General features: G+C 38.9%; 1 protein-coding gene across 2 annotated transcripts in view; it reads right to left on the bottom strand.

The window, feature by feature from the left end:
* The window catches only part of LOC145682409 (uncharacterized), an 81,695-nt gene that overhangs the window by 44,193 nt on the left and 25,210 nt on the right, over window positions 1–12,292 (bottom strand). For both annotated transcript variants that reach the window (XM_081754026.1, XM_081754025.1), the window contains exons 5-6: window positions 7,262–8,616; window positions 5,290–5,397 (exon numbers count right to left, since the gene is read on the bottom strand). In XM_081754026.1, the coding sequence (XP_081610152.1) occupies window positions 5,290–5,397; window positions 7,262–8,616 (1,463 nt within the window). The remainder of the gene's footprint in view (window positions 1–5,289; window positions 5,398–7,261; window positions 8,617–12,292) is intronic.

Genomic DNA, 12,292 nt, shown 5'->3' with positions numbered 1-12,292 from the left:
ATAGCCAACAGACAGGGTCTGCACATCGAGCACAATCCCTGGTGGCGTCGTATTATTTCTTAAGCTGTTAAGCGTATAAAATTTGTTACCATGCACCTGAATCCCCTGTTACCATACGACCTCCCACAGTTTCTTCACCTGGATCCCAAAGATTCAATTACACGTAAAATTGCTTAATCCACTTAATATTTTGTACTTGGGAACGTTACAAAGGCATTCTCCAACCATCTGATATGCCTTAATAGTACTGTTCTAGGAATAAAGATAGAACTTAAATACTACAACATTCAGTGCCAACACCGTGTGCGTGGGTTTTCTCGGGGTTCTCCCGTTTCCTCCCACTTTCTTCATTCCACCATTTCATTCATTTCTCATAATCACCGTCTCCTTTAGCCTAACCGGCATAATCGTGGGACGTAAAACTCAAAGATTTCATTTTCATTCAGTGCCATAAAGACGCACGTACTCTGCATCTCATATTAGTAAGCTTAGTCTTTTTGCGGAAATTAATTGCCTAACATGAATTTATGTTTCATATCTGAATTTAATAATCTTTTAGTGAACATTTAGGAAATGTAGTGTATTTGGTACAGTGTAGTGAATTTGTATATGCAACGAACACATTTCTCTCTCACTAACCTGCTGCTGATAATACAGATGGCTTCCCTCTTATGAACGTGGGCCGCGGTGGCTTAGTGGTAAAGCGTTCACCTCTGGTGCTTGGGGTCCCGGGTTCGATCCCAGCCCCCGCCAAGTGAACTTTGTGGTGGACAAATACCGTGTGCGTGGGTTTTCTCGGGGTTCTCCCGTTTCCTCCCACTTTCTTCATTCCACCATTTCATTCATCTCTCATCATCACCGTCTCCTTTAGCCTAACCGGCATAACCGTGGGACGTAAAACTCAAAGATTTCATTTCATTTTCTCTTATGAACCTGGAAACGGTTTGTTGTTCTATATCGATGAATGAGACTAAACGCGAAATCTATTGAAAAAAATGAAATCTTTAAGTTTAACGTCCCACGGTTATGCCGGTTAGGCTAAAGAAGACGGTGACAATGAGAAATGAGTGAAATGGTGGAATGAAAAAAGGGGAGAACCCCGAGAAAACCCACGAGCACGGTGTTTGTCCACCACAAAGTCCACATGGCGCGAGCTGGGATCGAACCAGGGACCCCAAGCACCGGAGGTGAACGCTCTACGCGAAATCTATTGGATTCACTACTTATCGGCCAAATTGTGTATGTGATGTTGATACACTTAAAAATACCCCATAAGAAAAAGTCAGGTGGTTTCAATCGGGAGATAGAGCTGGTCACTCCACAGATTCACATTGATCGATCCAGTGGCTCGAGAATGTTTTGTTCATCCTGTCTGTCATACATTAACGGTTCTAAGTCCAGTGACCGTTATCCTTACTCTCACGCTACAGTGTTGCCATGTCGAAACATTTTGTCCAAAATTACAAATACTACAGTCAGTCAAACATCATACACATAATTACGGGCCACCCTGTATATATAGGATGGTCTAAAAGTGTAGAAACACCCTAATAAGTGATAAACGTTGCAAAATGTAACCAAAAGTAACAACGTAGGTGGGGAATAGGGATCGAGAAATATGTTCGAGGACATACCACAATGATGTCAGCCATCTTGAATTTTACGCAACTCTAGAAATTATAGCATGTGTGAGTCATTTTCGTAGCAAAATTTCCTACAAATTAAATAGCAGTTATTTTTGCTCTAGTGCTAACCATTACGAAATTATGACTATTTCTTTGCTGTGTTCTCAACGAAAGAGGTTAAACATGGCGCAAAGATCACACGCACTGTTCCAGGACTTGTTCCGTTCGTTTCCCATTCTGGTTGATTGTCAGACACATTCTGAGTTCCCAGTCACGCATGTAATGTTAGAACATGCGTCCACAATTCGTTACTTGAAATGCTGAATATCCCTAATTTTCACCGCATACACAACAGACTTAACATGGTCTCGCAGGTAGTAGTCCAGTGGTGCCAGGTCAGAGGAACAAGGTGGGTGGGGAGCACTGCACACCACTTCGTCGACCAATCCACGCACACGGACACAGGTACTGTAATGAGGTAGGGCGCTGGGGGAAAACTTAGGGAATGATCCTTCCTCCTACAGCTGGATGCGTCTTCTAACATGCGCCGATAACCCATCGCCGTTAGGGTCTGGTTGATGAAGAATGGACCCACAACGCGAGTCCCCTACACACACCACACCACATTACACAATCACCTTGCTCGGAACACCTGCGGATGCGTTAAACCAACGCGAATTACTACCCAACCAGTACCTCACGTTCTATTTGTTACCTCAGCCCGACACGTAAGTGTCTGTCTCATCAGTGAACAATACGTCAGAGGTGAATGTGGGATTTTGTCGTGGCCCATTGAGGTAATTCCAGACGAGACCTGGATCATCTTCTGAAAGGTGTTGATAAAGTTGCAGCTTACTAAGGGCGTCATTCACGAACATAATGCGCATGATTGGAGTGCGAATAACACCACTTTCACGAGCTGTACCTCTCTTGACACTTTTACTAAATAATACCAACACTGCCACAGTTGCTGCTTCGTCTGTTGCTGTGCGTGGTCTACCGGTCTGGGTTCGATCTGCCACTGATCCGATTGTTTGGAATTTCTTCAGAACTTTGAACACAATACAACCGCTGATGGGAATTCTATCCAGATGACGGCGGTTAAAATCATATGTATTCACCGTAGCGCTTCGTTCGCCAGGGATCGGCATGCTCTCAATGCGTTCTGGGTACATCAAGGCTATCCTCTGCTAGTAACATACAACCAAACAAAGTAATAGTGATAATTTCGTAGTGATTGGCACTAGTTAAAATCACAGTGCCATTCAATTTCTCCGAAAATTTGCTATTAAAATGATGCCTCACACGCTATGATTTCCATTTAAGACAACTGCGTAAAATTCAAGGAGGCCGAATTCAGGACAGCGGATGTCATCGTGATGTGTTCTAAAAACATTCTCTTCATCCCTATTCCCCACCTACATTGTTACTTTGGTTATATTTTGCATCAGCGTTTACCACTTACTAGGGTGTTTCCACACTTTTGGACCACCTTACATATATATATTTGTAAATTATACAGAATAACAGGAAACATGTACAATTAAAAACTTAAAAAATAATAGCTTTCAGTAACTTCTGTCCTTGCAGAACAAATCAATTTGTCAGGTACACTCGACACTCAAGATTACCAATGTCAAAAACATTCAACGATTTTTTGTCTCCAGGAAATTAGTAACTCAATTTATTTTAAAATATTCTTTCCACACCAGCTGCATTATATCCTTATTTTAAAAAGATCGAATTATTTTATAAACCAATAGATTTATAAATGTTACAATCATAGATGTCAATTCAACAACAGTAAAACCTGTCTAGTTGACCACTTCCGTAAATTAGGCCAGTTGTCTTATCTGGGTTCATTCTTGTGGAACAGCTGGTCACATGATGCTACTACATGCCAGTGACTGAGTTCCAGTTTCTGTCTGTTCCGTGCTGATATTACAGTGAATAATGTTGGGAGATAGCGCAAAACTAAATGTGGCAACATTGCAAGCAATGTCACCGGACTTCGTTCGTCGCATGGAACTTAGTTCACGAATTCGTATAATTAATAACAGTACTTTGTCCATTTTTTAAAAATATAAATTACACAGTTTACAGCAAAACTTACCTGTAAGTTAGCCCATGTAATAATAATTGAAGAATACTATATTTCAAAAGCGGCTGCTTATTTAGTCAATCAAAGTCTAAAAAAGTGAATTAAGTTAAATTAAGAAAAATCGAGGTGACTGGTAAATTGTTTCAATCCATTATGTTCATACTGTCAGCAGGTACCACGATATCTTTTTTAAGTTTGAGTAAGGAAGAAGTTGCTTTTGAAATAAGGATATTTTTCAATTATTATTGGACCTGTGGTGCATGGGGTCCTTGGTTCTATTCCAGCTCGTGCCAAGTGAGCTTTGTGGTGGACAAACACCGTGTGTGTGGGTTTTCTCGGCGTTCTCCTGTTTTGCTCCACCTTCTTTATTCCATCATTTTATTCATTCTCGTCATCACCATCTCCTTTAACCTAGCTGGCATAATTGTGGGACGTAAAACTTCACTTCATTTTTCAATTATTATTATTATTATTATTATTATTATTATTATAGGAGCTTTTTGATTGTAATTGTTATTATGTGTTCTGTGAGTTTGGTATCAACTATGAATCCTTCCCGCACGTCTAGTGGATAGTGCTCCCGCACATGTTCTCGAATTTGATTCACGGTGGAAGAGTAATGAAATTTGATTTGAACGCCATTAAAGTGGTTTGGATTCTACGAGGGCTGATAAATACAGAATGGTCATAAATGTATAAAACATAATAATCTGTACTAATCCTCCAAATGTTGATGGTCTTTTTCAAAACAGTCCTCATTACATGCAATGCACTTGTCATAACGTTTTTGCCAGTCATCAAAGACTAGCCATTTTTGGACAGATCCTTCAAAATCGCTTTCACCACTGTCTCTGAGGATGTGAAACACCGTCACTGGAGGAAATAAATCACAAGGGGCTCAATCAGGGCTATATGGAGGATGGGATACACACGGAACGTTGATCTTTGCAAGGTAGTCAACAGAATTTCTGTACTGTTCTTCGCGTGTCACTTCCGCGTTGCCTTATGCGAAACTTAAATTACTGTGCTTGAATGGCTGCCAAGGTCTCATTCCTGATGTCATGGGCTTCAAACTTGCTCGATCTATTCGCCATTTCTCCCACTACACGGACAAGTTTCGTTTTCTGTGCTTTACTGTTGTATTCACCTCATAAACACTGATATTAAATAACTCTGTATTGATCAAGCTACGTATCTTAAAATGAAATGAAATCTTGGGAGTTTAACATCCCACAATTATGATCTTTATGCTAAGGGAGACGATGATTAAAGCAAGTGAATGATGATGAAAGAATTGGTGGAATGAGAAAGTGGGAGGAAACGGGAGTACCCCGACAAAACCGACGGACACGATGTCCACCACAAACTTACTTGGTCGGGGATTGAACCAGGGACCCCACGCACCAGAGGTAAGTGCTGTATCACTAAGCCACCATGCCCCATTCTACCTTAAACTATAGGTCTACGTCTCAAATACTCTCCGTATTGGAAAAGGACTTCAATAACTTCAATAATCAAAAACATTAACATAGGCTACAGATATATCAATAACACAACACTAACTTCTAATTCTGCGTCACTGCTCTCTTCCTTCTCTTTCTTCGGACTCTCCGACTCTTTGCTGGTAGCAGACGTATATGGAGGTAGATTGGAAACTACAGACGACATGGCCTACAAGAAATAAAAAAAAAAAAGACAAGATCAATTTATGGACAAACGAAAGAACACGTTGTGGATATTACAATCATTAACTTCCGAAAACAATGAATGCTCAGAATTTATAATTTAAGCATTTTTTTTAACGAAAGGAAAGAAAAATAATATTTTCAAATTTCTCTTCTAAAAAAAAATAGGCAAGTTCTCCAAATTATCTCCAATAGAAGATTGGAAATGGTCTTTAATAGTCCAAAGCAATTTCAAATAGACACAAGTTTTTCAAAAAATGTTTTTCTAAAGCTTATATATATGCAATAAAGCCTCGATTATCCGCGGAATTGGGTTGCAAGGGCATCGCGGAGACCCGCAAAGAGACCAAAACTGAGGTGTAAACACGAAAAAAATATTTAAGTATAAAAACCATTTTTTATTGTTCAAAAAACGTAATAAAACTTTTAAAACACCTTTGCTCTACGTCAAAATCAGTAAAATAAAGAACAGTAAACAAAATACAATACTATACTGTAAACCTGTCAATAATTTTCGACCTTCGTACTATAGGACCTATTGTATTTTCCCGTCTGTTGTCTTGAATTTTTTTAAAGGTTTGTAATTAACTTTCCTGTGGTTGCCTGCAGCAACATTCTTACAGAATTTGGAATACTGATATAGCTAATTAGATTTCTTAAGGTATGTTTAAATGAATCCCAAAATAAAGTCCGAGTAGGAAAATTTTTGTCCACAAGTTGTCACGTCAAGAATTGACCTGAAACAAGGAGATGCGTTGACGTCATTATTATTCAACTTTGTTATGGAGTACGCTATAAGGCAAATCAAAAATAGCAATCGGGACCTAGAGTTGAATGGCATTCACCAGGTTATGCTGTATGTTTATGATGAAAATAGGAGATGATAGAAGAACAATAGAAAGAAATGTAGAGGTCTTATTAAACGCTTGCAGAGACATAGATTTAGAAGTAAATGCAGAGAAAACTAAATACGTGGAAGTTCCTCGGGATCGTAATACGGCAAATTACAGATGTATTAAGATATAGAATAATACTTGTGAAAAACTGAATATTTTCAAGTATCTAGGATCAATATTAACAGACGAAAACTATATTCACGAAGGAATTGAATGTCGACTAAAGGCAGGGAATTCACGTTATTATTCACTTCAAAGTCTCTTGTCGTCGCGAATTCTATCGAAGAATTTGAAGCTTAAAATATATAAAACGACAGTCATGCCTGTTGTTCTATATGGATGCGAAACATGGTCGCTTACTCCGAAGTAAGACCACAGACTGAAAGTATCTGAGAACAAGATCCTGAGATGAATATTCGGACCCAAGAGGAACGGAAATGGCGAATGGCGGAAACTTCATAACGAGGAACTACATAATTTATACGGTTTACCAACATTGTAAGGGTCATCAAGTCTAGGAGGCTTAGATGGGCAGGTCATGTAGCCAGAATGGAAGAAAGTAGGAACGCTTTCAAAGTCTTAACGGAAGACAAATCGAAAACGACCATTAGGAAGACCTAGGCGCAGATGGGAGGATACTATTAAGGCGGATCTCGCAGAAATCTGGATCCAAAGTAGAAACTGGATCCAGTTGGCTAAGGATAGAAGTCAATGGAGAGCTTTTGTGAACGTGGCATTGGACCTCCGGGTTTCATAGGCCATAGACTTAGTTTCTGTGGTTAAATTCGTTCCTCTCTCTAGAAATTGTTAAAACCTTGTTGGGGAGTAGAAATTGACTGTTATCGCACAGCGGGAATCATCAAAGACAAATCACAGCAGGAAACAGTCTTTTAACATGAATATTTTTAATCATTTTAAAAAAATTAACACTGATTATTTCAGTATGCAACGTACCTCTATTTGAGCCTTCAGTCTTTCTTCTTGCAGCTTAAATTCCATCTCCATCTGTTGCTGTTTTTGCTGCTGCTGTTGAAGTAAGAGTTTTAGCTGCAGCTCCTGTTTAAGGAGTATTTCTTGTTGTTTCTGTTGCAGAGCTGTCATATGCTGCTCCTGCTGTTGTTTTAGGAAAGCTAACTGTTGCTCTTGTTGAGTCTTTTGAGCTATCGCCATTTGCTGCTGCTGCTGCTGTTCCATTATCCGCTTTTGAAGAAGATCCTCCTGCTGTTTTTGCAGCATCAGTAATTGTTCAGTGTGCTGCTTAAAGAAATCGCCTCCCTGGGCAATGGAAAATGGGTCTAAAATTGATTCCATACCTAACTGTGAAACAGAGGCCGGCATCTGTGTTACTGGTGCAACATTGCTTTGAACATTACCTAGAACGGATTGTTCAGCTATTTGTTGAAATTTAGCTGGATCAAAAGTTGATGCCACACTGCTTCTTCTACGATCCCCACTTCCACCTAACCACTGCGGCAGAGAAGGATCTGATGTACTGTCACCTCTTAGTCCTGTCTCTGATAACTGTCTGCTCAGCCTCCGCTCCATTTGTGGAGCTTGTTCTTCTAAGTTAAAGATCGAACTTCGTCTGGACGGTGCTGGTGACTGTCGGGTCAACGCTGATGATGCCCCATCTGTAACAGTGTCAGAATCTGGAATTATGCTTAACGGATCGATAGAAGTAGCGCTGGGTCTTCTTCTGCCCCCGGGTCGTCGTGGTTGCCTCCCTGAACCGACAGAGGGTGCGTAACTACCGAAAGCAACGCTTTTCTCCTCCGGATTTCCATGTTTTTCCTCAAGTATGGAGTCCTGTATATTTTTTACTTTCACTGCACCCCTATTCTCATCTCTACCTAATAATTCATCCATAATAGACCGTGGTTTATCACTTCTTCTCTGTAAATCACCGCTATGCTTTTCATCAAAACCCATTTTGCTTAAAATATCACTATCGTCAAATATATCAGAACGGGTTTTCGAATCCTTCTTCACAGCACTAGGTTTCTGATCTTTCGAATCTTGATTTTCAACCAATCCTAACCAATCTCCTTTCGATTCTTCTTTGGTTTTCTTAACACGTGATTCCTGTTTCTGTTTTCCTTCACTTGCCTTGTCTTCCTTCTCACTCTCCTCCCGTGGACTGAACAATTCCGCTAATACTTTGGATTTCTTGTCAGCCGGCGTTGGCTTAGGTTCCAAACTTATTGCTGGCTTTTTCTCAAGCTGCTCCTTGTCTTTAGAAATCACATCTACAGCTCCTTCTCTTTTTTTAACTCCCTCATCAGCGACAGCTTTTACAGGTGGCTCTAAATCTGAAAGTAAATAATCCTTTGTTTAGATATAAACTTATTACTAGCAATCTTACATCAATATTTTATTATTAAGAGGGAGAAGGGATAGGTATAGTTAGTAAGGATTAAAAGCTTCTATTTAAATTGTGCTGAATGATGTAAACGCAAAGTATTTTATGTACACTCATGTCCAAAATTATTGTCGCATGTCTATAAATATGTTGTTGTAGGAATATAATTTGATAACGAATTCGCCCGGTATTTCTTATAGTGTTAGTATGTGTATAATCTGCAAAGACATATATGGGGCAAATTTCATGTCAAAAGAGCAGTAAATAAGAACAACAAAACAAAAAACTTTCTTGTCCATTTAGCAACATTTTGTTTTACTCATTCTAATTTTCGTATTTATGATTCTTTTCCCATGAAATTTACCACAAATATACATTTCCCGATTATACACATTGTACCAGTATTAAAAGTGGCCTGCAAAATCATTATCAAATTATATTCTTAAAAGAAGACAGTTATAGATATGCCACAATCATTTTGGACATGAGTGTACATACAGTGAAACCTCTCAATGTTGGCCCTCATCGGTTCCATTGAAAATTGACCAATTTAAACAGGTGGCGAACTTACAGAAAATAAGTGTGATTGGTGTATTTTTAGAATAGGATTTCTAGTATTACTTGATTATAAAATTTTAATAAGCAATGGCACGACAGCTACTTTTAAATCATGCATATAGAGTAATCGTAACAATAAAAGTAGTTAACTACCTCTTGTTAATGAGCTACAAGAGTTTCCATCGGACCAAAAGATGTTTCTAGAAAATCTTAAGAGAATTCATATCTCAAAACCTCCGTTACCTTTCGACAAGCCGTCAGATGCCAATAGTTGACAACTGAAATGTTTACCTTTAACCTTGAGAATTTTCCGGAATTACTAAAGCTCCTCACTGATGAAAGGAGCCGATATAGCTAATGGTTTTACCAAAATAGACAGGGTAAACAAATACGTACAACCATTCCCTGAATTCCTGTATGTGCTTTTTCTTATTCACATCTTCCTTCACCAGCCCTTTATTAGAGAGGGTTCTGGCCACTGACCTCCAAGAATAAATCGTGGGAATCCATGCTTCTTTATCTCCAGTCAGAAATATAGAATATCTGCCCCTCATATGGGAATACGAAAGAGTTAAGAAAAATAACAAAATGGCATTTTGCATGGCCAAGATACGCAGGTAAATTTACCATTATTATCATAAGATGTATCATATTAGTAACACAAAACTCCTTATAATTCTGTATTAGAAGTGTATGAAAGCCCACAAGCTTCAATGGTGGTGACATTTGTTTTGTATACGTACCACTGCCACATTACAATCGTATCCATCGTCGCATCTTTTAAAAATTTGGTCGAAATTTTTTGACTGAACAATTTCTATGTCCCAACTACATTTGTTACATTAGGAAAATTCTCTCCGTTTAATCATATTGCATTGAAGAAACTATCTATACTTAAATGCAATGGTAAAAGGTAAAAACTATTATATTATTATTGTTTTTATCTTTATAAATCGGTATTTGCTACCTCTTATTAAAAAAAGAAAGAAAAAACCACAACAGCACCGATATTGAAATTTCAACAAGGAATAAGCCAGGGATCAGGTGAACAAGCAATCGAAACATCCGTTGGAACATCAGGTAAACATAAAACAAATAGAATGACAGTTACACAGTTTGCTTCCGATCTACAATGACGATTGTGGGATGGATATACCTCAGGAAATTGTACGACACTGTCATTTGAGGATACTCTCTTTGGTAGCACTGTATCCTAGCTCTTGACGTTCCCGGTAGTAACACTTCTCTTCACAGACGTTCCACAATCCGTCAATGGCGGAGGTCTCCGCTGTTCCAACCCCAGTTTGAGGGGACTGAGAGAAGAGATCCATAGAACGAGAGGTAAGCTCGATCCATAGAACGAGAGGTAAGCTCGATATCTTATCTCGGGGTAACCATTCCCTCCCATACAGACGAGGAATAAGACAACGATAACTTGGTGTCAGAGCATTAATGTGATAAAAACCGGAATTCATCTTGGGATTTCTGACAAGATGTATGTTTCACTTTGCATTATTAACAGAAACCAGCAACGATCACAAATCCCTTGCCAAAACTTTCCCTACATTTACGGTATCATCTTGGACTTTTTTTTAACACCACACTCTTAGTAGAAAATAAAACGTACACTGTCAGTAACTGAGGAACGCACATGCCTTATCCAGTGTGATAATGCATTTCCATTGGTAGACAACTAGTATGACTTTTCTAAATATATCCATTTTGTTTCTCCAACCCAAGATTATGACGAATTATGGTGTAAATTTATCTTGAGGGATGTTTAATAGTTCTTCCTGAGACAAAAGCCTGCACTTCTCGGATAATAGCTAATGCACGGCACACAGCAGAACGGGAATTGGCTTGTTTGTACTCTACAGAAATCGCTCTGTTTTGGTTATCTCTTTTGACATACGTGTTATGCCATTACTACGCACGGTAAATTCAGGTTTCCTGAAAACCTCGATTATGATGTTATAACTATTTGGCATCGGAAAGGTCCGTTATATAGCTATACCAGTACGAGTTAATCTTCGTGGCACTCTTCAATACGAACGTTCACGGAGCCGCAGTAGCTCTGTAGTAGAGTGCTTACCTCTGGTTCGTGGGGTACCTGGTTTGATCTCAGCTCGCACCAACAGGGTTTTGTGGTGGACATTACACCGCGTACGCGGTATACCTTTCCTTCCTAATCAGAGCATAATCGTGGAACGTTAAACTAAAGAAAAAAAAGGAATATTCACCATACTTGTCAAGAAGAACATGTTATATATATATATATATTAGTGGTGGCCACAAAAACCGGTTTTTCGATTTTTAGGAAAACTGAGACCGGTTATTGAAAATTTTCAAAAAAACGGTTTAAACCGAAACCGGTTTCGGTTTTCTCCGAAATTGGTTCGGTTTTTCACCGGATCTGGTTTCGGTTTTTTTCAAAACCACTTCCTTTTTTTTTTTTCAAAATTGGTTCTATTTCTGACCAGAATAGTGTTTCGTTGTTTTCCGGAAACCGATTCCAGTTTCATGTGTTTTCCAAAAGTTTTTACCAAAACCAGTTTCGGTTAAAAAACCGAACCGATTTTAGAGAAAACCGAAATTTCGGTTTTTCTAGAAACCGGTTTTGTCCATCCCTAATAATATATATATAACCGGTGATATTCCCTTCACGCAAGGTGGTGCTTTTATTGCTTGTGAAAATCGTCAGTATAGATCGGTAACACTTGAAAACCAATACAAAAAGCAGGACTGGATAAGCCAGACGTCCCGTCAAAAGTTCTAGAGAACTGAGAACATTGTACATCTAATATATAAAAATGAAACTGATCTTGTGATCGAATCACGTTCAACCCCGTTTGAAATGAATTTCAAAACATAGTTTTCATCTACCTCGACTGTTTTTTTGTCATGTGAATTTATTTAAAATGTGTAACCCAAGGGGGAGGGGAGTAGTAGGGAGGCATAACTGATGTGAAAGAATTGTATTTCACGAGCTCGTCAAAGTAGGAAGACGATACTCGGTATGTAACGTCTCATTACAAATAAACGGACAGTGTTCTAGCGTTTTTGAAAAT

This window comes from Thermobia domestica, chromosome 3 (assembly GCF_964235325.1).
Source record: "Thermobia domestica chromosome 3, izTheDome1.hap1.1, whole genome shotgun sequence".
NCBI classification, from domain to species: domain Eukaryota; kingdom Metazoa; phylum Arthropoda; class Insecta; order Zygentoma; family Lepismatidae; genus Thermobia; species Thermobia domestica.
Note: the sequence above shows the minus strand (reverse complement) of the source record. Positions and strands in the feature narration are given on the sequence as shown.